Source organism: Pleurodeles waltl, chromosome 2_2, assembly GCF_031143425.1.
Source record: "Pleurodeles waltl isolate 20211129_DDA chromosome 2_2, aPleWal1.hap1.20221129, whole genome shotgun sequence".
Lineage (NCBI taxonomy): Eukaryota > Metazoa > Chordata > Amphibia > Caudata > Salamandridae > Pleurodeles > Pleurodeles waltl.
Window position 1 is genome coordinate 207,359,013 of NC_090439.1, and position 26,617 is coordinate 207,385,629.

General features: G+C 49.2%; 1 protein-coding gene across 7 annotated transcripts in view; it reads right to left on the reverse strand.

Moving 5' to 3' along the window:
* TRIO (trio Rho guanine nucleotide exchange factor) overlaps positions 1–26,617 on the reverse strand; it is a 3,522,386-nt gene that overhangs the window by 1,502,289 nt on the left and 1,993,480 nt on the right. For all 7 annotated transcript variants that reach the window (XR_011200906.1, XM_069219639.1, XM_069219640.1 and 4 more), the window contains exon 36: positions 8,151–8,321. Coding sequence is in view for 6 of the 7 variants with exons in the window: in XM_069219639.1 (XP_069075740.1) it covers positions 8,151–8,321 (171 nt within the window). In the remaining variant the exon portion in view is untranslated. The remainder of the gene's footprint in view (positions 1–8,150; positions 8,322–26,617) is intronic.

Consider the following 26,617-nt stretch of genomic DNA (forward strand, 5'->3'; position numbering starts at 1 on the left):
CTAGCTGTTCCATCACGTAAGGGATGCTGCTATTCCTTAGGATGTAGGCGTCATGCACTGACCCAGGGAATTTGGCATTTACATGCGAGATGTACTGGTCAGCCAAACACACCACCTGGATGTTCATGGAATGGTAACTTTTTCTGTTCCTGTACACCTGCTCCCTGTCTCTTGGGGGAACCAAAGCCACATGGGTCCCATCAATGGCACCAATGACGTTGGGAATATGTCCAAGGGCATAGAAATCACCCTTCACTGTAGCCAATTCGCCCACCTCAGGGAAAAGGATGTAGCTCCTCATGTATTTCATCAGGGCAGACAACACTCTGGATAACACCTTCGAAAACATGGGCTGAGACATCCCAGAAGCAATTCCCACTGTTGTCTGAAATGACCCACTTGCCAAGAAATGGAGTACTGACAGGACCTGCACCAGAGGGGGAATCCCTGTGGGTTGGCGGATGGGGGACATCAGGTCGGGCTCCAGCTGGGCACACAGTTCATGTATAGTGGCACGGTCAAGCCGGTAGGTCAGGATAATGTGGCGTGCTTCCATTGTCGACAGGTCCACCAGCGGTCTGTACACGGGAGTATTCCTCCTTCTCCTCGCCAAACCCAGCGGACGGTGCCTAGGAAGGACAACATGGAGCACACAGTCAAGCAACCCACAGGTACGTACTCACAGCTTGCACAGTAAACGATTCTCCATGCAGTGAATGGCGTGTATGAGTGGCTATGCAAGGCCTAGGCCTGTGTGACGCAGTTGAAATTGAGCCATGTGGACCCTCGAAATGGCGGCTGCCTGACCTGTGAAGTGTGACAATGGGATGTGAGGTCAATGCGCTGGCGTGGCACACCGCGGCGGTCGGCGGTCGAAGACCGCGGCGCGAAGCCGCATTGGTTAACATTGAAGCCTATGGGTTTCAGGAGCCAATGGCGAAGTTCGCAGGCGGTGGCGGTACGCACCGCCGCGGTACGCACCGCCGCGGGCGTGACCGCCATTTTCTATCTACTTATTCACTCGCGACTTGAACTTTCACAGGAGAGGACCTATACTGCAAGTGTTGCTGTGACCTCGGTCTGGAAGGGACAATGGCTGCTGCGCCTGGGGAAAGGGCCCCTGCCTTCACTGGAGAAGAGTTGGAGAAAGTTGTGGATGGGGTCCTCCCCCAGTATGCGCTACTCTACGGTCCTCCAGACCAACAAGTGAGTTTAATTCAATATGGATTTGGGGCCACTGGCTGGCTTGGGGGCCTGGCGGGGGGCCTGGGGGGCATGTTGGGCCTGGCGGGGGGCCTGGCGGGGATGGGGGGCATGTTGGGCCTGGCGGGGGGCTTGGCGGGGGGCATGGAGGGGATGGGGGGCATGTTGGGCCTGGCGGGGGGCATGGCGGGGATGGGGGACATGTTGGGCCTGGCGGGGGGCCTGGCGGGGGGCATGGCGGGGATGGGGGGCGTTGGGCCACTGGCAACGAAAATGCAGACAAACTTGAACGTGGTATTTCTCCCTCCCTGTACGTGTCACATAGGTCCGCGCCCATGAGAAGATCGGGATTTGGCGTGCCATCGCCAAGGAAGTCCGGACCCTGGGGGTCCACCATCGACGGGGCACCCACTGCCGCAAGAGGTGGGAGGACATCCGCCGCGGGACCAAGAAGACCGCCGAGTCTCTGCTGGGGATGGCCTCCCAACGTAGGCGGGGTGCCTGCCGTCAACTGACCCCCCTGATGTTCCGGATCCTGGCGGTGGCCTACCCTGATTTGGATGGGCGCGTGAGGGCAGCACAGCAGACACAAGGGGGTGAGTACACGCATAATCTACTCTGTTGTCGCGCAGTGGAGGTGTCTGGGTGGGGGAGGAGGGCTGTGGGTCCCCCTAGGCCAGGGCGATATCTGTAGGCTGGGCACCCCCGTAAGCCCCTGTGTCCCCAGCCACCACCCTCAGTAGTGTGTCAGTACAGCCATCCCTGGGCCGTGTCATCCATGGGTGCAGTTGTCAACTCTAGGCGTGTAGGGCATGTTCCACGGAATGCGTAGCGGACCCCAAGTGCACAACTTAGTGCAGGGGGCATCTGTGTCTGTCATGTCCGCTAACTGTACCGGTGATCCATGTACTCAAAATCTCTTTATTTCTCTCTCCCCCCCCCCCTTTTTGTTTGTCTTTCTGTGCTTGTGTGCATCAGCATCATCAGGCGGAGGAGAAGTGGCATCGGGGCAGGAGGGAGCTGCATCTCACATGGCCCAGGAGGGTCATGCCACAGAGTCTGACTGGACCAGTGAGACGGAGGGCGAGGGGAGCTCCACAACGGGGACGACTGGACCCTGCAGCGACACGGACACGTCCTCGGAAGGGAGCTCCCTTGCGGGAGGGGGCAACATCCGTGCCCCCTGCCATTACAGGTACAGCCGCCACCCAGCGCACCATCTCCGCCCTCCCAGCAGCCCCTCAGCGTTCGCCCCGTGCCCGCTCTGCCAGGAAGCCGGGCATCTCCTTCGCCCCAGGCACCTCAGGCCCTGCCCCTGTTACCCCCGCTGCCCTCAGTGAGGAGGTCATTGACCTCCTCCGAACGCTCATTGTTGGGCAGACTACCCTTTTGAATGCCATCCAGGGGGTGGAGAGGGAGGTTCATCGCAGCAATGCGTACCTGGAGGGCATTCATTCGGGTCAGGCTGCCCATCAACGATCGTTCCAGGCTCTGGCCTCAGCACTGACGGCAGCCATTGTCCCTGTCTCCTGCCTCCCTCTACTAACTCCCTCCTCCCAGTCTCCTGTTCCTCTGCCTGTCCCACCCACACCATCAGACCAGCCTGCACACACCTCAACACCCAAGAGCAGCTCATCCAAACATAAGCACCACAGATCACGCAGACATTCACACAAGCAACATTCCGATGCAGACATGCCAACAGTCACTTCCACCTCTGTGACCCCCACCTCCTCGTCTCCCTCCTCCCTCCCTGTGACGTCTACACTCACACCTTCATTCACCTCACCATCAGCCAGTGTTTCCATCACCAGCACACCCACCAGAACAGTCGGCACACGTGCAGTCACCACCCCCACTGCCATTTACACGTCCCCTGTGTCCTCTCCCACTGTGTCTGTCACCCCCTCTTCCACACCACACAAACGCAGCCACCCACCCACCCAACAGCCATCCACCTCACAACAGCCTATCCCTCCTGCATCTGCACCCAACGACAGCAAACGTGACTCACCTACAACCACATCCTCTCCCTCCACTCCCATTCCCACTGTACCTATCACTCTCCATTGTCCCAAGAAAATCTATCTCTCTACTGCTACCTTCTTTCCTGACCCTGAGCCCCCCCCCCTCCTTCTCGTCGGGGTAAAAAGAGCACCTCAGCCACCACCAGCCCTGCAGCCCCCTTGACAAGGGTGCAGGGGTATTGGAGCCCACCAGCCCGCATGTCTGGATCTTCGCCCAGCAGCAAGGGGACAGGCAGCCCACCCCCTGGGAAGAGGAGCAGAAGGCGGAAGGGCCGCCGCAGGAGCCCGGGTTCTATATCCCCCCAAGACACTAGCCAGCCACCGTCAACAGCCACAGCTCCAAAGGGAGGAAAGGGCCACAGACTCCCGACTAAGGAGGGCAAGGGCAGCAAGGCGGAGAAGTCAGGCAGCAGGCCTGCTGCCCATGGAGGACCCGTCACAGCTGCCCAGGAGGAGCCCACAACCCCCATAGCCGCTGCCCAGGGAGGAACCGTCACAGCTGCCCAGGGAGAGCCCACCACCCCCATAGCCGCTGCCCAGGGAGGACCCAGCCCAGCTGGCCAGGAGGGCCCCACCACCCACAGCCCAGGTGGGCATTGAAGGAGCACCATCGCCGCTGCCCAGGAGGGCACCACCAGGCAATGAGCAGTTGGCCATAGAATGGCCGCCGTCTCCAGCACCGCTCCGCTGGGGACCGCCGTCTCAAGAACCGCTGAACTGGGCCCTTCAAGGCAAGAACCGCTGAACTGGGCCCCGCCGTCTCCAGCACCGCTCCGCTGGGGACCGCCGTCTCAAGAACCGCTGAACTGGGCCCTTCAAGGCAAGAACCGCTGAACTGGGCCCTTCAAGGCAAGAACCGCTGAACTGGGCCCTTCAAGGCAAGAACCGCTGAACTGGGCCCTTCAAGGCAAGAACCGCTGAACTGGGCCCCGCCGTCTCCAGCACCGCTCCGCTGGGGACCGCCGTCTCAAGAACCGCTGAACTGGGCCCTTCAAGGCAAGAACCGCTGAACTGGGCCCCGCCGTCTCCAGCACCGCTCCGCTGGGGACCGCCGTCTCAAGAACCGCTGAACTGGGCCCTTCAAGGCAAGACCTGCTGAACTGGGCCCCGCCGTCTCCAGCACCGCTCCGCTGGGGGCCGGCGTCTCAAGAACTGCTGAACTGGGCCCTTCAAGGCAAGAACCGCTGAACTGGGCCCTTCAAGGCAAGAACCGCTGAACTGGGCCCTTCAAGGCAAGAACCGCTGAACTGGGCCCTTCAAGGCAAGAACCGCTGAACTGGGCCCCGCCGTCTCCAGCACCGCTCCGCTGGGGACCGCCGTCTCAAGAACCGCTGAACTGGGCCCTTCAAGGCAAGAACCGCTGAACTGGGCCCCGCCGTCTCCAGCACCACTCCGCTGGGGACCGTCGTCTCAAGAACCGCTGAACTGGGCCCTTCAAGGCAAGAACCGCTGAACTGGGCCCTTCACGGCAAGAACCGCTGAACTGGGCCCCGCCGTCTCCAGCACCGCTCCGCTGGGGACCGCCGTCTCAAGAACCGCTGAACTGGGCCCTTCAAGGCAAGAACCGCTGAACTGGGCCCCGCCGTCTCCAGCACCGCTCCGCTGGGGACCGCCGTCTCAAGAACCGCTGAACTGGGCCCTTCAAGGCAAGAACCGCTGAACTGGGCCCTTCCAGGCAAAAACCGCTGGCCCTTTGGCAGACGTGGCAGGGCAGGATCTGTCTCGGGCAGGGCTGCAGGATGTCCTCTGTCCAACATGCCTCCTCCAGTGGCAGTGGAGTCTGTTATGGACTGTTTGGACTGTGGCTTTGCACTCCCCAGGATGGCCCAGTGGGCAGGCCACCCACTGTATGGACTGTATGGACTGTGGCTTTGCACTCCCCAGGATGGCCCAGTGGGCAGGCCACCCACTGTATGGACTGTGGCTTTGCTCTCCCCAGGATGGCCCAGTGGGCAGGCCACCCACTGTATGGACTGTATGGACTGTGGCTTTGCACTCCCCAGGATGGCCCAGTGGGCAGGCCACCCACTGTATGGACTGTATGGACTGTGGCTTTGCTCTCCCCAGGATGGCCCAGTGGGCAGGCCACCCACTGTATGGACTGCGGCTTTGCACTCCCCAGGATGGCCCAGTGGGCAGGCCACCCACTGTATGGACTGTGGCTTTGCTCTCCCCAGGATGGCCCAGTGGGCAGGCCACCCACTGTATGGACTGTATGGACTGTGGCTTTGCACTCCCCAGGATGGCCCAGTGGGCAGGCCACCCACTGTATGGACTGTATGGACTGTGGCTTTGCTCTCCCCAGGATGGCCCACTGTATGGACTGTATGGACTGTGGCTTTGCTCTCCCCAGGATGGCCCAGTGGGCAGGCCACCCACTGTATGGACTGTGGCTTTGCACTCCCCAGGATGGCCCAGTGGGCAGGCCACCCACTGTATGGACTGTATGGACTGTGGCTTTGCTCTCCCCAGGATGGCCCAGTGGGCAGGCCACCCACTGTATGGACTGTATGGACTGTGGCTTTGCACTCCCCAGGATGGCCCAGTGGGCAGGCCACCCACTGTATGGACTGTGGCTTTGCACTCCCCAGGATGGGCCAGTGGTCATGGAGTCCCCTTGTGGATCTGGCGTCGTGTACTCAAGTGGCTGAGGTGCCCCCCTTCCCTTTCCCCTGAGGTGCCTGTCCTTTTTTCTTTCTGATGCCCCTGCAGTGTTCTCTCCGTGGAGTTCTTGTCGTGGGACTGGGCCTTGCCCCTTTGCTCAGGACCCCTGTGGTCCACGGACAGTGGTTGGACTACATATAGTTGATGTATATATTTTGTACATAGTTTATTTATTTATTTGGATTACTGCTGTCCATTTTTCAATATATCTGCCCGTTTAGGATCTCTTCTTTTGGTCTTTGCATTATTTCGGAGGGGGGGGGTTTGTGGGTTGTGACAGTGATCGGTGGGAATGCATTGATGTGTGTGTTGTAGTGGGTGTGGGTGGGTGGGTGTGTGCCGGTAATCTTTTCCCTCCCCTGTGTCGTAGGTGCAGTACTCACAGATGTCTTCCGTGCCGCCGGGCGTGCTCCTGGTACAGGAGCAGGTATAGGAGTGCGGGGATGACCTGTAACTCGGGTTCCATACTGCCGTAATCTCGCGTGGAGTATGTGGAGGTGAGCGTTTTCCCGTTCGTAGTCTGTTTCCGCCGTGTTTTTATCAGCGGTGCTCCCGCCCCGGAAAAGGTGGCGGATTGGTGGGTCGTGATAGGGTGGGCGGTACATTGTCTGCCGCCTGGCTGTTGGCGGTGACCGCCGCGCTGTTTGTTTGTTCGGCCGTGGCGGTCGGAGTGTTAATGCGGCGGGCTGTGTTGGCGGTTCCCGCCAGGGTCAGAATTGCATATTTTGGACCGCCGGCCTGTTGGCGGGTTGGCCGCCGCTTTATCACCGACCGCCATGGTCAGAATGACCCCCATAGTCCTCAAATGCATGTATCAATTTCTGGAGGCCTATTGGGGTCATGGAGAGCAAAATGGCATTGTCTGCATATAACAGCACCAGGATAGATCTTCGTTACATTGCAGGGGGCATCAGCCTGCACAGATTGTAGGAAGCATCCACTCCATTGCTAAAATGTGAGAAAAGTAAAGTGAATAACATACAACCCTGCTGAATGCCCTCCCCAATTTATAACTGGGTGGGCATTCGCCCTGCATGCCAAAACAAACTTTACATCTCGTACAAGCGAGCTAGGAAACATATTTCCCTCAGGATGCCCAATGAGAGCAGTGATGGCCAACTAAATCAAAAGCGTTACTTAAATCTGCAAAACGCAGATAGAGGAAACCATGTTTGGCTCTGGTGTATTTCCCAGTCAAAAAGATCTAAGCTAACACACTGCTCTACTGTCCCCAGTCCCTTTATAAAACCATACTGTGCAAGTGAAAGAATAGAATCTTCCTCAGCCCACTCCTCCAACTTCTTCAAAATAATCCAACTCATAACCTTCACCGATGATTCCAGGAGAGTGATGGGTCTGTAATTATTTGGGCAAGACTTATTGCCCTTTTAAAAAAAAATAGGCTACCCAAGTGGGTGGGATTGGGCAAACCACAGCTACATTAAATACCCTAGTGAGAATGGGCCCTCACAAACCTGGAACCACCTTAAAACCCTCTCAGGTCCAGGGGCCTTACTCTCAATACTATCTTGCAGGGCACGCGTCACCTCTTCCAAAGAGATATCCAGTGGAAGTGGGTCTGACTACACATAATTTCTAGCTCTTCTGCATAGCTGGCCTTTATGTGTGACTTAAACATGCCAGAAAAAAAATAGTGCTCATCTAGGGACCACACAATAAAAAGCTTAGCCATGTGCACCATGACAGCCTTGGCAAACATGGAGCCTCACTTCTTCTACAACTTAGGGTTGTGCATAGGGCCCACACACCATAAGCAGATGTTGTTGAAATCATGTCAGGGCACCTACATGGATACACAATTTAATGCCTAGGAAGCCACCTTGACTGGTAGCACCACCTACCAACACAATAGAGCTATTGCAAGTTTTCAGATCCAGTCAGGTACCCGGACGGATTCAAGAGATGAGGAATATAAAGGTAGAACTAACCATCACAAAAGGTAATACTCAAGAATGCCACTGTCTGTGCACCAAGTACTTGTCGAAGAGCGATTTTCCCGCTCACTAAAAATTCTCCAATTTGAGCTCCTACTGTAGATAAGGTTATGGGGACAAGCCAAACCTTTTTTTGGGGGGGGAAATAAAGGGCAACATTTCAGAATGTCTATGGTTTTGAAATTCCAAAAGTTTTTTTTTTCTTCTCAGAAATATAAGAAGTTGTGCTTTACTACACCTGGACATATCCAAGTCATATAGATTTCTTCATAATATTGGTTCTCCATCTTACAGTGCTCACCTTGTCATCCTGGGATTCAGGCTGAAGTAGACTGTGTTGTTGAATTGGCATTGGAGGTGGTAGAGGTACAGCATCGGCTCCTTCTTCACCCTCCTCCTCTCCACAGCTCTGCATTCCAGAAGATGATGATTTAGAGAGAGTGCCACTGCTAAGTCCCTCGTTTCTGCCCCTCTGAAATAAACATGAACCTTTCATCAGGACAAAGACCCAAACATTCTTATACCAAATCACAGACTCAATGTCATTCAGCCTCCAGTAAACCAAAAAATAACAAGATTAAAGGACAGTGGATTTGGGCCAAAGGAAATCAACTTTGTAATGATGTTAAAGTTACTGACCTTCGGTAACGCCTGATCTGGTAGAGACAAAATCTAGTTGCAGATCCCTTACCTTTGAATTACCCCAGACGTCATTATGGATCTGAAAAGTTTCTTGAGCAATACCCCCCACATGCCATTAAGTGGCATCAATTGGCTCCACGTCTCTCGTCAGCATCTTTTGCGCTGAATGACATTGCGGTTTCTATAGAGGTGCTACCTTGGTGCACTGACATCAGTTTCTTTTCACGACTTTTCATGGCAGAAGTGCAGAGCCATACACAAACAGTCTACTGGTGTGTCAAAACTAAGGCTTTGAAAGAGAAGTCCCTGCCCCTACATATCAGTTCACAGAACGGGGAGGATAGGTAGGTTGGTAAGGAATCTGCAACTAGATATTTTCTGTACCAGATAAGGCGTTACTGAAGGTAAGAAACTTGTTAATCTGACAGAGACTTCTAGTTGCAGATTCCTTACCTTTGAATAGATACCCAAGCAATACCATCCCTGGAGGTGGGTCTGAGAACCAAGTGGATACTAGAAAGTTCTGCAGGACCTAACGGGCAAAGTGCCCCTACCTACAGACTTTATTGTCCAGGCAGTAGTGTTTGGTATACAAAAACAAAGAGGGAGAAGGAGGTTGTGGGGCTGGGTCTGTCCTCCTTATAGCCTATATAACATTACAAAAGAGGCCCAGCTAGAAGAACTACCACAGGATCGATAAGAAAAAGGATTTTCCTGTTAGAAAAACCCTCACCGACCAGGGTTACCCCTAGGTGGCATGCTTCATCATTGGGTTTCTTCCTGTACCGTTACGGTGTGGGACATGCTGCGACCTATGGGATACTTGGGGGCACTGATGTAGTCTTGTCAATGTGAATCACAGGAGGGATAGAAGTGGTGGGGTCTTGGGTGAGTTATAAATACCTGTCTCCTATTAATTCCATTGATTTAATAGATCAGCGCAGAGCTGCTGGATTTTTTTGTGCAAATAGATTTACTACAACAATACCTGAAGGACCTTCAGCACACATGGAAGAGATCACAGTGCTTACTTTTTCGGCTGAAAAAAGTAGAAACAATTTTAGCTTCAAGGATCCCCATTTGGTGACACATCAATATCGGAGAATGTGGTAAACACCAAGGATTGGGACGAACTCAACACCCTGAAAAGGAATGGAGTCAAAACCATGATCCATGGGATCATGATGACAGAGTACCTCAGAGCAAATGCAGCACCACAAGGTCTTAAAGTAAGAAATGAACCTTTCATTTTTCGACAAGACTTTAAAAAAAGACTGGTCACTTTTATCTTGGCATTGTACTCGGGAGTGGTCGATTCTCATCAATAAAATGGCAACACGACTATCGTAGGAACTAAAGGGTGAGATTCTCACCCTAGAGGTTCGCCTAAAATCATACGTATCCACAGGGGCCCTTAAGAAATACATTGTGGAATTAAATCAAACAATAAGTTCAAAACTTAAGAAAGAGGTAAGCAGGGTTTCACATGATAAAGTATTCCCCTATATCAGAGAACACTATGTCCCCTCAGGAAGGAATCCAGGGTACAATACAGATTCTGACTCATCAGACTCAGGCTCCAATAATTCTGACTCCAATATGAAAGGACAGTTTCAGGGGAGGTGGAATAACAGCAGAAACACGAGAGCTGGTTTCAGAACAGGGAGAGGGTGGGGACACATACTCTATGTATCTAGCCCCCTATGCACTAGGCCCCCACCACACCAAATGTATCCGCCCCTTTTGAACACTGGGAACCCCAGGGTGGCCAATTACCACAGTACTGCCCCCTTTTTTTAGGAGGAGACCAGAGACGCCAAAGGGGCAAATAAAAGAGACAACCCCAGGTCCAACAGGCATCCGACCAACATCCAGGGAGGATAACGACACGGAGCATGACAATAGAGAGCACACTGTATCCAGACAAGCAACGAGGCCCAAGCAGACGCACAGTCTAGTAGTAAATCTCTGTGACATGCCATTGGCTGACACACAGATAGGCGTCCTTGACAAGAGTTTGGGTTTTGTCCCAACGTCCCCCCTGGACAAATTCAGATTGTGCATTAAAGTAAATGATTTAATTAGGAAGATCAAGCTAAGATCCTTTTTTGAAGGTCAGCCACCAGCAGACAATTAAACACTGGGGGACACAGGTCTACGCAAAAAATCATCCTTCACACCTCCCAACAGTTCTATGCCAATAGAAATCCTGGCCTTTGAAAAAGTGGTTCTGAAGGATATCAGTGAGATTATTCCAAATACTTTGAAGGTGTTCCATTACACACCAAAAATGAGAAAAAAGCCTTACAGGAACTAGCTAACAACAACAACATAGAAATAAAGCCAGCAGATAAGGGAGACGCTATCGTAATTCAGACCTTAGAAAACTATCGTAAGGAATGTCTGACTATTGGGTGATACACGTAACTACGAAAAATTCAGAGAGGACCCTTCTGATTTCCTAAAGACGAAGATCCACAGTATGCAAGCTTTAGCGCACAACTGGATTTCCCAGAAAGAAGATTTCCTAATTAATAGAAATCCAGTAACTCCTTATTTCTACACTATCACCAAAATTCACAAAAAACGTGAATCACCTCCTAGCAGACCCATCATATCAGGTATCAATTTTATTTTGGAACCTCTGTCCCTTTTTGCAGATGCGTTTTTAAAACCCATAGTCCAAAACACAGATACCTACCTTAAAGATACACAGGACATACTGTGTCTTTTGAAAGACAGACTTTTTGATCGGGAAAATGAGATACTAATAGGACTGGATGTGGAAAGCCTATACAAGAGTCTTCCTCACCCTAACACATTACACATAATTTAGGATGTTATTTTTTATTTAGATTGGGACTACCAAACACCAAGAAATGTGGCTATGGAATGTTGTTTCTGGGCCCTAACCAAAAGAATTTGGGAGTTTGAGAAAAATTTGTATCTTCAAAAACACAGGGCCAGCATGGGAAGCACCTTTGCTCCGAGTCTGGCCGGTCTCTATGTCCATCATCTAGAGAAAGAGAGAATCCTAAACCCTACTAATCCATACAGAGACAACATAGTATTGTGGAAAAGCTACATCAATTACATTTTGGTTATCCGGAAAGGAGATGAGACACAAGTGGTTAAACAGACAGGACCAGTTATTGAAATTCACTCACACAATGAACAAGGAACATTTGGTCTTCCTGGATTTAAACATTATACCCACCAATGGTGCTCTTAAAATAACCACCCATGAAAAACCAACAGCTAGATAGTGCTAACAATTTCTCAGATTGAGAAGGAGTTGCTCAGAGATATCAGATTACAAAAAACAAGCCCAGAGTCTAGCATCTAAACTGGAGGCTAGGAAATACCCCCAAGAATAATCAACGTGCCATGAAACAAGCTCGCAATAACAGAGAAGCCCTTCTGGACACCCCTCCCCAAGAAAGAGAAAGAAGAAAGACCGATATGTATCACAACATTTAACATAGCCTCCAATCAAGTAAGCAAGATCACCAACAAGCATTGACACTTCCTCAATAGTGGCTCATTAAATATTCCCAAACCCATGTTTTCACATAAATGAGGAAAGAGCCTTAGAGACATGCTTGTATACACCCGCCCACTCCATCTTCGTAGTAAACCAGAAGATATCAACTACCTACCACTACCCAATGGACATTATCCATGTGGGAACTGTACTGTGTGCCATATAACAAAGGTCACTAAACAGGTCACCTTTAACGACAGCACAACATGTGACATTAAAGACTTCTCCAATTTTAACACCCAGCCACCGGTATACATGATCATTTGTCCATGCAACCTACATCACGTGGGGGTGACCACTCGCAAGGTTAAGACTTGCATCTGCAAACACCATAGTAACCTGAGATGTAGACGGGCTACAATTAAAATGTCCACTCATTTCAAAGAGAAAGCACACACAGTGGAGGATTACCAAAGGGTTATCCTAGAACACCATAAAGAGATTGATTGTGAGTCTATACTGGTCAAAAAAGAACAATAATGGGTCTATAAATTACGCACACACCAATTTGGCCTCAATGAGAACATACCTTGGAGCCAGCTGACGAAGAATTAACATCACATTAATCATTAGTCGGATACACATCTCCTAACACGAATGGTACACCTAGGCAGCGCAAAAGGTCCTATGTCCATCACTTTTCTTTATATTCCATAATGTCACTAAGAGCAAACCCTCATCAATAAGTATTAGCCACTCACCTATACGTCACCATCACTGTAAGAAATGAACGAGTAACCCTTTGTTAAACACAAGAAAGAAATTCCCAAATAATTATCAAAACGATAAGGGAATCCCCAGTTCTGACTCTGTAAATCCATATGACCTCCGTGCAATTACAGGCACACACAAGGGATACCTACACCATGAAAGGCCGCCATTGTGGTGAAGTTAGTGGTCTAGTGCTGCACGCTTTAGCGTGCTAAGATGCAAGGGCTTCTGCACATTTAAACTTGGCCCCCATGTGAGCTTTCAAGACCCTCGGGAGGTGAGCATTAAGTACAGAGCGGGAGTGTCACTTTGAGGAAGTGCCTTTTTAACATTGTTTACATCGCGCTACAGACACAGTAAGATGAATCGATTCTAAAACTTTGCCAAGTCTTTACAGTGTGACTACAAGCACACACCCCTCCCTGAGGAGCTATGATGTGAGAATCCAAATATTACCGGGTAGGTTACGCATGCACCACGTGTGTGCTGTTTGGTGTGTTTCACATGTTTTAAAAGTTTTAACCCCTTGACAGCCATTACAACTGTTACATCCTTGGCTGCGGCACTGAGGCACCAAGGACATAACTGTCACATCCTGGTACCGGCTCAGCACCCCCCACTGTAGGGATGGAAGAGGAATCACTTCCCCTTCCACCCCCGCGGCGTCTGATGGCGTCCGCGCGCTGACCTCATCGGATTGGAAGAGAAATGCTTTTGCATTTCTTCTCCTATCACTGGAGGGGCGAGAAAGGCATAAAAGGAGAGGAAAGGCCTTTCCTCTCCTTTAATGTCTCTCTCAGCATTTCTGCTGCCTGATCGCAATGTGTAAAAAAGACGTCTATTTGAGAAATGCCCTGTAATTCACATGCTAGTACAGGGACCCCATAATTCAGAGATGTGCAAATAACCACTGCTTCTCAACACCTTATCTTGTGCCCATTTTGGAAATATAAAGGTTTTCTTGATACCTATTTTTCACTCTTTATATTTCAGCAAATGCATTGCTGTATACCCGGTACAGAATGAAAACCCATTGCAAAGTGCAGCTCATTTATTGGCTCTGGGTAACTAGGGTTCTTGATGAACCTACAAGCCCTATATATCCCTGCAACCAGAAGAGTCAAGCAGACGTAACGGTATATTGCTTTAAAAAATCTGACATCGCAGGAAAAAGTTAAAGAGTAAAACATGGAGAAAAATGGCTGTTTTTTTCACCTCAATTTAATTTTTTTTTTATTTAAGCTGTTATTCTCTGTAGGAAACCCTTGTAGGATCTACACAAATTACCCCTTGCTGAATTCAGAATTCTGTCTACTTTTCAGAAATGTTTAGCTTTCTGGGTTCCAGCATTGGTTTCATACCCATTTCTGTCACTAACTGGAAGGAGGCTGAAAGCACAAAAAATATTTAAAATGGGGTATGTCCCAGTAAAATGCCAGAATTGTGCGGAAAAACTGGGTTTTCTGATTCAAGTCTGACTATTACTGAAAGCTGGGAAGATGGTGATTTTAGCACCACAAACTCTGCTGATGCCATTTTCAGGGGAAAAAAACACAAGCCTTCTTCTGCAGCCCTTTTTTCCCATTTAAAAAAAAACAAAAACTATTTTTTTGCTGTATTTTGGCTAATTTCTAGGTCTCCTTCAGGGAAACCCACAAAGTCTGGGTACCTCTATAATCCCTAGGATGTTAGAAAAAAAGGATGCAAATTTGGCGTGGGTAGCTTATGTGGACAAAAAGTTATGAGGGCCTAAGTGCGAACTGCCCCATACAGCCAAAAAAAGTCTTGGCACCTCAGGGGGAAAAGGCTTGGGACCTGAGGGGAAAAAGGCCTGGCAGTGAAGGAGTTAAATGTAGTATGTCTTGTGTTGTTGACTGTGAGAGTACTTTGGTCTCTCATTCTTGATATTCACGAGCGCCGTTTCCCACGAGTGGGGTGCAGTTTGCAAATAGGTGACACCACACCCACAAGAAACATATATAGCGGCCCATTACAAATGGGGGCTATGATAACTATGCCACTCTTGTATTTCCACAGGTACCAATGACGGACACCATAAACGATAGGTATCATCTTATGACACCACATTAGTTAGGTGAATTGCATCATATCACAGAGCACGTATTATTTATGCTTTCATTAGAGGTAGTCAAACAAGGAGTGGCAATAGGGAGTCCACCTGGGTCCTGAAGAGGAGCCTAGTGGTAACGCTCCAACACATGTAGACTGGGAAATCAAAGTACATTACATCCCCCACTTCCGCAGCCCCCTTTTTAATCATACAGCCTCCAAGAGATCTATTAACTCAGTGGAATTACTAGGAGACAGGTATTTTTAACTCACCCAAGACCCCACCACTCCTATCCCTCCTTTGATTCACATTGACGAGACTACATCAGTGTTCCCATGTGTCCCGTAGGTCATAGCAATGCCCCGCTCCATAGCAGAACGGGAAAAAAAAACAATGATGAAGCATGCCACCAAGGGGTAACCGTGGTGGGTAAGGGTTTTTCTAACAGAAAAAAATTATTTTTCCTATCCATCCTGAGGTAGTTCTTTTAGCTGGGCCTCTTTTGTAATGTTAGTAGTGTTTGGTAAACATGTGCAAAGATGCCCCCTGTGCCACCTGACACAGATGTCAACGAATGGAACTCCACGTACTTATGCAGTACTCACAGCTTCAGCTCGGGTAGAATGAGCATGCAAACTATCAGGGAGTTGGTCCTTGGCCAGTGTATAGCAGTTCATAATACAGAGTATGACCCAACTGGAGATGTTCCGCCTCTGCACTGCCAATCTTTCTTTGCAGCCACATAACCGATAAAGAGTTGATCATCCACCGGAACTGCACAATCAAAGCTTTTTTGGGGTCCAGTCGGTGGAGTCTCTCTTCTTCCTTAAAAGGATGTGGGGGGTGTAATAAATAGGTAAGGTGTCGAACTGCCCTACATTAAAGAGCATAACCACTTTTGGCAGAAAAGAAGCCCTAATTTAAAGTGCCACTATGTCAGGATAGATGGAAAGGTAGGGCAGCTTAGATGACAATGCCTGCAGCTCACTCACCCTGCGGGCAGAAGTAATGGGCACAATGAAAACTGTTTTCAAAGTGAGAAGCCTGAGAAGACAATTGTGGAGAGGTTTGAAAGGAGCACACATCAGAAATATCAAAACCAAATTCTGATCCCATTGGGACATAATGAATGGGGGTGGAGGAAAAAGATGTGTAAGACCTTTGAGGAACCTATGTTCAATAGAGGACTTAAAAAAGAAGGTGGATCAGGCAATCTCAAAAAAGCAGAAATAGTAGACAGTTAACTTTAAAGAGTGCCCATGGCAGGGCCCTGGTGGGCCATGGAAAGGACAAACAGGACCTCAGAAAGAGAGTCTGAGTGGGATTGGGGGGGGGGGTGGAGGGAGTTGTGTCAAAAGACTTGTCTTCGCCCCATGCCACTAATTTCTTCCAATGACAGGTATTGAAAATGTCACTTACCCAGTGTACATCTGTTCGTGGCATTAGTCGCTGCAGATTCACATGTTGTGCATAGCCCGCCATCTGGTGTTGGGTCGGAGTGTTACAAGTTATTTTTCTTTGAAGAAGTCTTTCGAGTCACGAGACCGTGGGAATCCTCCTCTTTTGCTTCCATTGCGCATGGGCGTTGACTCCATCTTCGATTGTTTTCCCCGCAGAGGGTGAGGAAGGAGTTGTGTGTGTTAGTAATAGTGCCCATGCAATGGAGTGAATAAGTATGTACCAATTAAGGTTTAAATAATATATTTACAAATGTACAAAGTTGAAGATAACTTCCAAACGGCTCCAGGCTCCCGGGAGGCGGGTGGGCACATGTGAATCTGCAGCGACTAATGCCACGAACAGATGTACACTGGGTAAGTGACATTTTCTGTTTGATGGCATGTGTAGCTGCAGATACACATGTTGTGCATAGACTAGTAAGCAGTTATCTCCCCAAAAGCGGTGGCTCAGCCTGTAGGAGCGGAAGTAGTCTGAAATAAAGTTCTTAGTACGGCTTGACCTACTGTGGCTTGTTGTGCGGATAGCACGTCTACACAGTAGTGCTTAGTAAATGTGTGAGGCGTAGACCATGTGGCTGCCTTACATATCTCGTGCATTGGAATATTCCCTAGGAAGGCCATGCTAGCGCCTTTCTTTCGGGTTGAGTGTGCCCTTGGTGTAATGGGCAGCTCCCTTTTTGCTTTAAGGTAGCAGATTTGGATGCACTTAACTATCCATCTGGCTATCCCCTGTTTTGATATTGGGTTTCCTGTATGAGGTTTTTGAAATGCAATAAACAGTTGTTTTGTTTTCCTAATTTCTTTTGTTCTGTCAATGTAGTACATTAATGCTCTTCTGATGTCTAATGTATGTAGTGCCCTTTCAGCTACTGAGTCTGGCTGTGGGAAGAACACTGGTAGTTCTACCGTTTGATTTAAGTGGAACGGTGAAATAACTTTTGGTAAAAATGTAGGATTGGTTCTTAGGACTACCTTATTTTTGTGTATTTGAATAAAAGGTTCTTGTACAGTAAACGCCTGAATTTCACTTACTCTTCTTAGGGATGTGATGGCAATGAGAAATGCAACCTTCCACGTTAAGAATTGCATTTCGCAAGAGTGCATGGGTTCAAAAGGTGGGCCCATGAGTCTTGTTAAGACGATGTTGAGGTTCCATGAAGGAACAGGTGGTGTTCTTGGTGGTATAATTCTTTTTAGGCCTTCCATAAACGCTTTAATGACAGGTATCCTAAATAGTGAAGTTGAATGGGTAATCTGCAGGTATGCAGATATTGCTGCGAGGTGTATTTTTATGGAAGAGAAGGCTAAATTTGATTTCTGTAAATGTAGTAAGTATCCCACTACATCCTTTGGAGATGCATGTAATGGTTGAACTTGCTTATTATGGCAGTAGCAAACAAATCTTTTCCATTTGCTTGCGTAGCAGTGTCTAGTGGATGGTCTTCTAGCTTGTTTTATGACTTCCATACATTCTTGGGTGAGGTTTAAATGTCCGAATTTAAGGATTTCAGGAGCCAGATTGCTAGATTCAGCGATGCTGGGTTTGGATGCCTGATCTGTTGATTGTGTTGAGTTAACAGATCTGGCCTGTTGGGTAACTTGACATGGGGCACTACTGACAGGTCTAGTAGTGTTGTGTACCAAGGTTGTCTTGCCCATGTCGGTGCTACTAGTATGAGTTTGAGTTTGGTTTGACTCAATTTGTTTACTAGATATGGAAGGAGAGGAAGAGGGGGAAAAGCGTACGCAAATATCCCTGACCAGTTCATCCATAGAGCATTGCCTTGAGACTGCCTGTGTGGGTACCTGGATGCGAAGTTTTGGCATTTTGCGTTCTCTTTTGTTGCAAATAGGTCTATTTGAGGTGTTCCCCAAATCTTGAAGTAAGTGTTTAGAATTTGGGGGTGAATCTCCCATTCGTGGACCTGTTGGTGATCTCGAGAGAGATTGTCTGCTAGTTGATTTTGGATCCCTGGAATAAATTGTGCTATTAGGCGAATGTGGTTGTGAATTGCCCATTGCCATATCTTTTGTGCCAGGAGGCACAGCTGTGTCGAGTGTGTTCCCCCTTGTTTGTTTAGATAATACATTGTTGTCATGCTGTCTGTTTTGACAAGAATGTATTTGTGGGTTATGATGGGTTGAAATGCTTTCAACGCTAGGAATACTGCTAACAATTCGAGGTGATTTAAATGCAGCTTTGTTTGATGTACGTCCCATTGTCCTTGGATGGTGTTTTGACTGAGGTGTGCTCCCCACCCTGTCATGGAAGCATCTGTTGTTATCACGTATTGTGGCACTGGTTCTTGGAAAGGCCGCCCCTTGTTTAAATTTATACTGTTCCACCATAGAAGCGAGATGTATGTTTGGCGGTCTATCAACACCAGATCTAGAAGGTGACCCTGTGCATGTGACCATTGTGATGCTAGGCACTGTTGTAAGGGCCTCATGTGCAGTCTTGCGTTTGGGACAATGGCTATGCATGAGGACATCATGCCTAGGAGTTTTAATACCATCTTTGCCTGTATCTTTTGTGTTGGATACATGGCTTGTATAACCTTGTGAAAATTTTGAACCCTTTGTGGACTTGGAGTGGCTATTCCCTTTGTTGTGTTGATTGTTGCTCCTAAGTATTGCTGTGTTTTGCACGGTAGAATGTGAGATTTTGTATAGTTGATGGAGAAACCGAGCTTGTGGAGGGTTTGTATGACATAATCCGTGTGGTATGAACACTTTGTTAGGGAGTTGGTCTTGATTAGCCAATCGTCTAGGTACGGGAATACGTGTATTTGCTGCCTTCTGATGTGTGCAGCTACTACTGCCAGGCATTTTGTAAACACTCTTGGTGCGGTTGTTATACCGAACGGCAACACTTTGAATTGGTAATGTATTCCTTTGAATACGAACCTTAGGTATTTCCTGTGCGAGGGATGTATCGGTATGTGGAAATACGCGTCCTTTAGATCTAAGGTTGTCATGTAGTCTTGTTGCTTTAGCAGTGGTAACATGTCTTGTAGCGTGACCATGTGAAAGTGGTCTGATTTGATGTAGGTGTTTAGTGTTCTGAGATCTAGGATTGGTCTCAGTGTTTTGTCCTTTTTTGGTATTAGAAAGTACAGTGAGTAAACTCCCGTGTTTATTTGTGTACATGGTACCAATTCTATTGCGTCCTTTTGCAGTAATGCTTGAACTTCTAGTTCTAGAAGGTCTAGATGTTGTTTGGACATATTCTGTGTTTTTGGTGGGACATTTGGAGGGATTTGGAGAAATTCTATGCAATAACCATGTCGGATAATTGCTAAGACCCAAGTGTCTGTTGTTATCTCCTCCCAAGATTTGTAAAACTGACTTAGTCTTCCCCCCACTGGTGTTGTGTGAAGGGGTTGAGTGACTTGTGAGTCACTGTTTGGTTGGAGGGGTTTTTGGACTCTGAAATTTTCCCCGGTTTCTAGGGAATTGTCCTCCTCTGTACTGGCCCCGAAAGCCTCCCCTTTGGTACTGTCCCTGGTATGTAGACGGTGTTGTTTGTGAGGTGCTGGCTTGTGTGGCTTGACCCTGAAACCCCCCTCTGAAGGTTGTTTTGCGGAAGGTGCCGAAAGTGCCTCTGCCCTGCGGGGAATAGAGTGCGCCCATGGCCTTGGCTGTGTCAGTGTCCTTTTTCAATTTCTCAATCGCCGTGTCGACTTCGGGTCCAAACAATTGTTGTTCATTGAACGGCATATTGAGCACCGCTTGCTGTATTTCCGGTTTAAAGCCAGATGTGCGCAACCATGCGTGCCTTCTTATGGTTACTGCGGTATTTATTGTTCTTGCAGCTGTGTCCGCTGCATCCATAGAGGAGCGTATTTGGTTATTGGAGATGTTTTGTCCCTCCTCAACCACTTGTTTTGCCCGTTTTTGAAATTCTTTGGGTAGATGCTCGATGAGATGCTGCATCTCGTCCCAATGGGCTCTATCATATCGCGCTAGGAGCGCCTGAGAGTTGGCGATGCGCCACTGGTTTGCAGTTTGTACTGCGACCCTTTTCCCAGCTGCGTCGAACTTGCGGCTCTCCTTATCTGGAGGTGGTGCCTCGCCTGATGTGTGCGAGTTGGCTCTTTTGCGAGCTGCCCCTACCACGACTGAATCTGGTGGCAGCTGTGAGGTGATAAAAGTAGGGTCCGTAGGCGGTGCTTTATATTTCTTCTCCACCCTTGCAGTTATCGCTCTACTCTTGACAGGGTCTTTGAAGATCTGCTTTGCGTGCCTTAGCATTCCTGGAAGCATAGGCAGGCTCTGGTAGGTGCTATGGGTGGAAGAGAGGGTGTTGAAAAGGAAGTCATCCTCGACAGGTTCTGCGTGTAACGACACGTTATGGAACTCTGCTGCCCTAGCTACCACCTGTGCATACGCTGTGCTGTCCTCAGGTGGTGAGGGCTTGGTAGGGTACGACTCAGGACTATTGTCTGATACTGGGGCGTCGTATAGGTCCCAAGCGTCTTGGTCATCTTGGCTCGTGCTGTCCTCAGGTGGTGAGGGCTTGGTAGGGTACGACTCAGGACTATTGTCTGATACTGGGGCGTCGTATAGGTCCCAAGCGTCTTGGTCATCTTGGCTCATGGTGGTATGAGCCGGTGAATGTGACGGAGTCTGTGCCGGTGATATATGAGTCACAGGCGGAGGAGAGGGTGGCGGGGTCACCTTTTTAACCACTTTTGTTTGTGTTGTTTGTTCCTGTGTTTGGAACTCGAGTCTCCTTTTTCTCCTGATTGGGGGAAGGGTGCTGATTTTTCCTGTCCCACTTTGTATGAAGATCCGCTTTTGTGTGTGGTCCACGTCAGTGGACTGCAACTCTTCCTCAAATCTGTGTTTGCGCATTTGAGAGGACAGTGATTGTTCCTCTGAATATGAGCTGGCAGTCGGTTCGGTTGCCGGTCGTTTTGGTACCGAAACTGTGTCTTTGCTTGTTTTCGGCTCCGAGGCGAATTTTCTCTTTTTCGGAGTCGAGCCTTCTCGGCGTCGATCATCCTCGGTGCCTCTGTCTCTGCGTCGAGCAGCTTCGGTTCCGCTGTCTCGGCGTCGATCTTTTTCGGCAGCACTGTCTCGGTCCCGAGATTGCTGCGTGCCTGTGTCTCGACCGGAGTCGGACGATCTCGGCACCGCTTCGGCCTTTTTCGGTGCCGATGGACGGTCACCTTTTTTATGGGTTGAGCCATGGCCTGTTGGCGGTGGCGTCCCCTGGGCCTTGTCTGTTTTCTTGTGTGGTGCTTGCTTCGACGTCTTACTCACGGTTTCTTCGACGTCGAGTTCTTCCGAGTCCGATTCATGAATGGAGAAGGCTTCCTCTTCTTCTCCATGTTCCTCGAACCCACGTTGTCCTGTCGGCGTGGCCGCCATCTGCAATCTTCTGGCTCGCCGGTCACGGAGCGTTTTTCGGGACCGAAACGCACGACAGGCCTCACACGTCTCTTCCCTGTGCTCGGGCGACAGGCACAGGTTACAGACCAAATGTTGGTCCGTATATGGATATTTATTGTGGCATTTAGGACAGAATCGGAACGGGGTCCGTTCCATCAGTGTCGATCGTACACGCGGTCGGGCCGACCAGGCCCCGACGGGGGATCGAAATTACCCCGAAGGGCTACCGGAGCTCTTCACGATTCGGTGTCGATTCTATTCTAACCCGATACCGAACGAAACAATACCAACGTAGTTTTCCGAAGTTTTGACTAACTTTCCGTCCCGAAACCCGGAGCGAAAAGGAACACGTCCGAACCCGATGGCGGAAAAAAAACAATCGAAGATGGAGTCGACGCCCATGCGCAATGGAAGCAAAAGAGGAGGAGTCCCTCGGTCTCGTGACTCGAAAGACTTCTTCGAAGAAAAACAACTTGTAACACTCCGACCCAACACCAGATGGCGGGCTATGCACAACATGTGTATCTGCAGCTACACATGCCATCGAACATACCGTTTTGGTGGAGGGACGCCTGGCTGCCACGATTATGTTACAGAATCTCCATGCAAGAAGGCAGAAAGTGGACATGTTCTGGTGCATGCTGCATAACAAGATCCTCCCAAAGGAACAATCTGGTCAGAGGATCGATGGATATGCTCATCAGCTCGGGATACCAGTATCTCCAAGCCCAGTTCAGAGCAAAAATGATTACTTGGGCCTGTTTTTTCTGGATGTTCTTCAGAACATTGGAAAAAAGTAGTAGGGTGGAAAGGTGCACAGGAGGCCGAGTTCCACTCGAAATGAAAAGCGTCTCCGAGAGATTACAGCCTTAGAAATTCTAACGCACAAAATGGCTCACATTGTGCATTCTCTGTGGAGGCAAACAGATCTAACCAATACTCTCCTCACTGCTGAAAGAGACCTTGCGCTACCTCCAGATAGAGACGCCATTCGTGATCCGCTAGGCATTTTCAGCTGAGTTAGTCGGCTCTTGCATTCAGAGAGCCCACCAGGGATATGCCCTAATGTTCCAGCCGCTTCCAGAGGCACAGAGCCTCTTGACAAAGGTTCCATGACACCGCAATCCTTGTTGCAGTACCACATGGCAGTGGTGCTGACTGTAAACACCTGCACCATCTTTCCTTTGATAGAGGGAAGAAATGCCTTCAATGCTAGCTGGATCGCACAGAGCGCCAACAGGTTGATGTGGAGTCCGGATTCCGCAAGGGACCAGATGCCTCTGATCTCCACCTCTCACATATGGCTACCTCATCCCAGGAGTGAAGCATCGGTCACTACTGTCAAATCTGGTTGGGGAAGGGAGATGAATCAGCCTCTGACCGACCACGGCAGATCTTGCGCAGTGCCCTCCGAGAACTGTACGTTGCTGGAGAGTTTATCTTAATGCTATGCTCAAAGGAACTTCAGGTCCCACTGCAGAGCCTGTATATGCTATCTGGCATGTGTCACTAACAGGATTGTAGGAGGCCATGAGACCCAGCAGCAGTTCAGATTCATTCTCAATGAAATCCAAGATAAAGGCTGAAACATCAGTATCATAGCCTGAATATCCTGGCCTCACCACTTGGGAGGATAAGCCCGAAACTGCACTGTGTCCAGAACAGCTCTGATGAAAGGGAGAGTCAGAGATGTGACTTCTGCATGTCTGCTAGCCATCCAGCTTGAGTGGGTGACAACACCCATGTCCAGAGCAGGCTCTGTTTCTGACCTCTGAGAGTACAGGCTCTTACCTGCAGGGGGTCACAAACCTGTTTGTATTATCAGGCATGGTCGAGACCAGTCAGCCAACACACTCTGAGACTAGTGGAATTCAGGGGGAACCTCTAAGGTGCCTTCTGGGTACATGTCATAACAAATCCGATGCTGGCATCAGCCTGGTTTTATTAACACAAAGTGTTTGAAACCAAACACCATAGGGTCCAGTGAAGCCAATATGTGACTGGGTCATTTGTGCTGACAAGTATCCAGCACATACCTTAACATGTCTACCCTCTTCACTTGCAATGCTCCGCAATGGGGCTGGACATCACAGGGGCATATCTATTGTGCAGATATGACCACACATCAACTGTAATGCACCCATCCTTAGGGGGCTCCCAGGCCTGCTGTAGGGGTGAGTTACATATATTAAGATGCAGTGATATTAACATGGCACACAATGGGCCTGCCATGTTGTTTTCACCTGGTTCGCACCAGGACACGCAGACTGCAATGGCAGCTGTGTGTATTTCGTTTTTGGGGGGTGTCCTGAGGGTAGCACAATAGGTGTTGCACCCCTTAGGGAACTTCTCCTCTACCCATGCCTTAGGTACCAGGGGTACCACTTATTAGGGACTTACATAGGTAGGAGCCTATTATTTATATAAATTATACCCTGTTTTTTAGGGAAAGAGCACTGGTGGCACTGGGGACCTGTTTGGCAGGGACCCAGTGTACCTCAGTTGAAAGACCTCAGTTGAAAAACCTCAGTACCAGCGGGCAGAAGTGTGGAGGGAGGGCAGAAGGGAACAAACCCTGGGAAGTAGAGGCTTGGATAACCAAGCTCTCAGAGGCGGAGTGTAGAGTCAGAAAGCTAGGGTCCCCTGGATCAGAGTGATGCTGATGGGGAATTGTACTGTTCCCACTAGCCCCCTGGCTTGGTTTGGACCAAGGACCCAGTAGGACATCCATGAGGGTTTCATTAAATGGGAGCATGGGTCCTGAGGAGGATGTTCCAGGTTGAAGCACCTCTCTCAAGAAGTTAGTCCTGATGGCCACAAAGTCAACTCAAGGTCCAGGATCTTAGCTGCTCTTCTCACCACCAAAGAATAGGAAGCTCCCTCCTCCACAGCCACAGCCACAGTATCTAAAGAAATATCCAGTCTGCTGGCTTCACTCGTCTGTACACCAGTCAGTTGTTTCTTGGAGTTGATGTTCTGAAGGGTCCAGCAACTCCTCCCATTTCTCACTATAATCTAGCCCACAGAAAGGTGTTCAGGATCCGACGTCAGAGGTAAGGCTCTTGCCCACGTCTGAGTCAGCATTCCACAATGCCCATCCGGCTCCATGTCAGAGTCAGGGATAAAAATGGGGATGTGCCTCCAGTGGGCAGCGCCAGGAGCGTTGGCGAAAGTCGAAGTGGTACGACTAAGGTCAGTCCAGATCTAGGACTAGATCCATGGGTGCCCCTTGGTGCCGAAGCAGAAGCTGCCAGCGTGGAACCTGAAGGGGCCCCTCTTGACTCTGCGGGGCCCAAAGGAGCTCCGGCGGTGTCAAACTGCCCAAAAATGAGGCACATGGCCTCACAAAACTCTAAGTTGGGCAGAGGTTGTTTCTGCTCCCAGAAAATCAGGGAGGCGCTAAGTCAGCCCAGGCACTGGCTCCACAGAGAAAGGCCTAGAACGCCAATGCTCCCTTGTCTCGTTGGTCAAGGAGAAGTCAACTTATTAGGTTTCTTCTTATGCCTTGACTTACCCGATTGGCCCGAGGAATTGGATTAGGATGAAGGTGATGGAGGACACCATGAACGATCCTGGGATCTCACAACCGAGATCTCAACTTGCGTGGAGTCAAGTGTCAGGGTGCCATCAGCTTCAGGGACCACTCCCTCAATGTCTTCGGATGCATGATCCAACACTCGGAGAATGACTCTGGGTCGTGGTCCCGATCCAGGCACCAAAGACAAATGTAATCGGATCCATCATGGACATAAACCAATGACAGGAGCCACAGGGCTTCCTGGATGACATCCTTGATGCACCAGGAGTTGAAAAACTCAAAAGAATCTTTGACAAAAAGTCATAAAAATCCAATTAATAATGACTGATGGGTGGCTCTCTTCACATCAGCATTAGATGACACGGAAAGAAAAGAACTGATGTCAGTGTGCCGGGTTGGCGTCTATATAGAAATCATGATGTCATAGCTGGCTTGGGCGCCGCCAGACGCAGAGTGGATCAACGTCACATAACTGCAAGCAGGGGTTCTGCTCACAAAACTTCTCCGGAGAAAGTCCGACACCTAGGGAAAAAATACAGAGGTAAGGAACCTTCAACTAGAACTCTCTATCAGATCATCTTGTTATACAAAAGCATGCTTTCAACATATATGGCACCACCCGTGGGTGACCTGACAGGAAGTACTGGATACAAAAACAGTAGACTGCAACCCTGCAATGCACCTACCAGTTCTCCAGAAATACTATATTCAAATATTCTCAGCTCAACTACCTTTCACACTACTTACATGACACCACACAAACTGAATATAATAGCAGGACTGCGGATAATGTTTGCTCGTAGTGTTCACTGGTGGACATTCACTTTTTATACATGGTCTGGAGGTGCCCAAAAATCCTTGACTTCTGGCGCAAAGTAACTAAGGACTTAAAATGAAAAACACAGCTCACACATACAGAGGAACTGGACATATGCATGCTGGGCCTGGGGCCAGACCATCAGCTCACAGGTTAAGCTCTAGATTCATAGACCTGGGTCTGATCATTGCCAAGAGGGCGCTTGTGATACACTGAAGACCATCAGATGGACCCTCAAATAGTATGTGGGAGGCAGAATCTGTGAAATGGGCTTCAGCTGAGGAATCTGTGCAGGGAATAGGGGAACAACAGAGGAAATGTTTTGCCCATGGTAGCCCTGTCAAAGCACATTGTTCTCCACCCCTCAGCCATAGATAGTACATTTAATCAATTCATAATAACATGAAAACAAATCATACCTAGCAATAAATCTTAACAAAACATGAACTGACTTCAGTAATCATATAACAACACTTTTAAATAAAGCACTGTACCAAAACAAATCTGTGTCTTTTGTAAACCACCTTAGGCCACTCAGAATGCAGTCATAGAACCAGTTGTTAGAGGGCACTGCACCTCCAGCTGTAG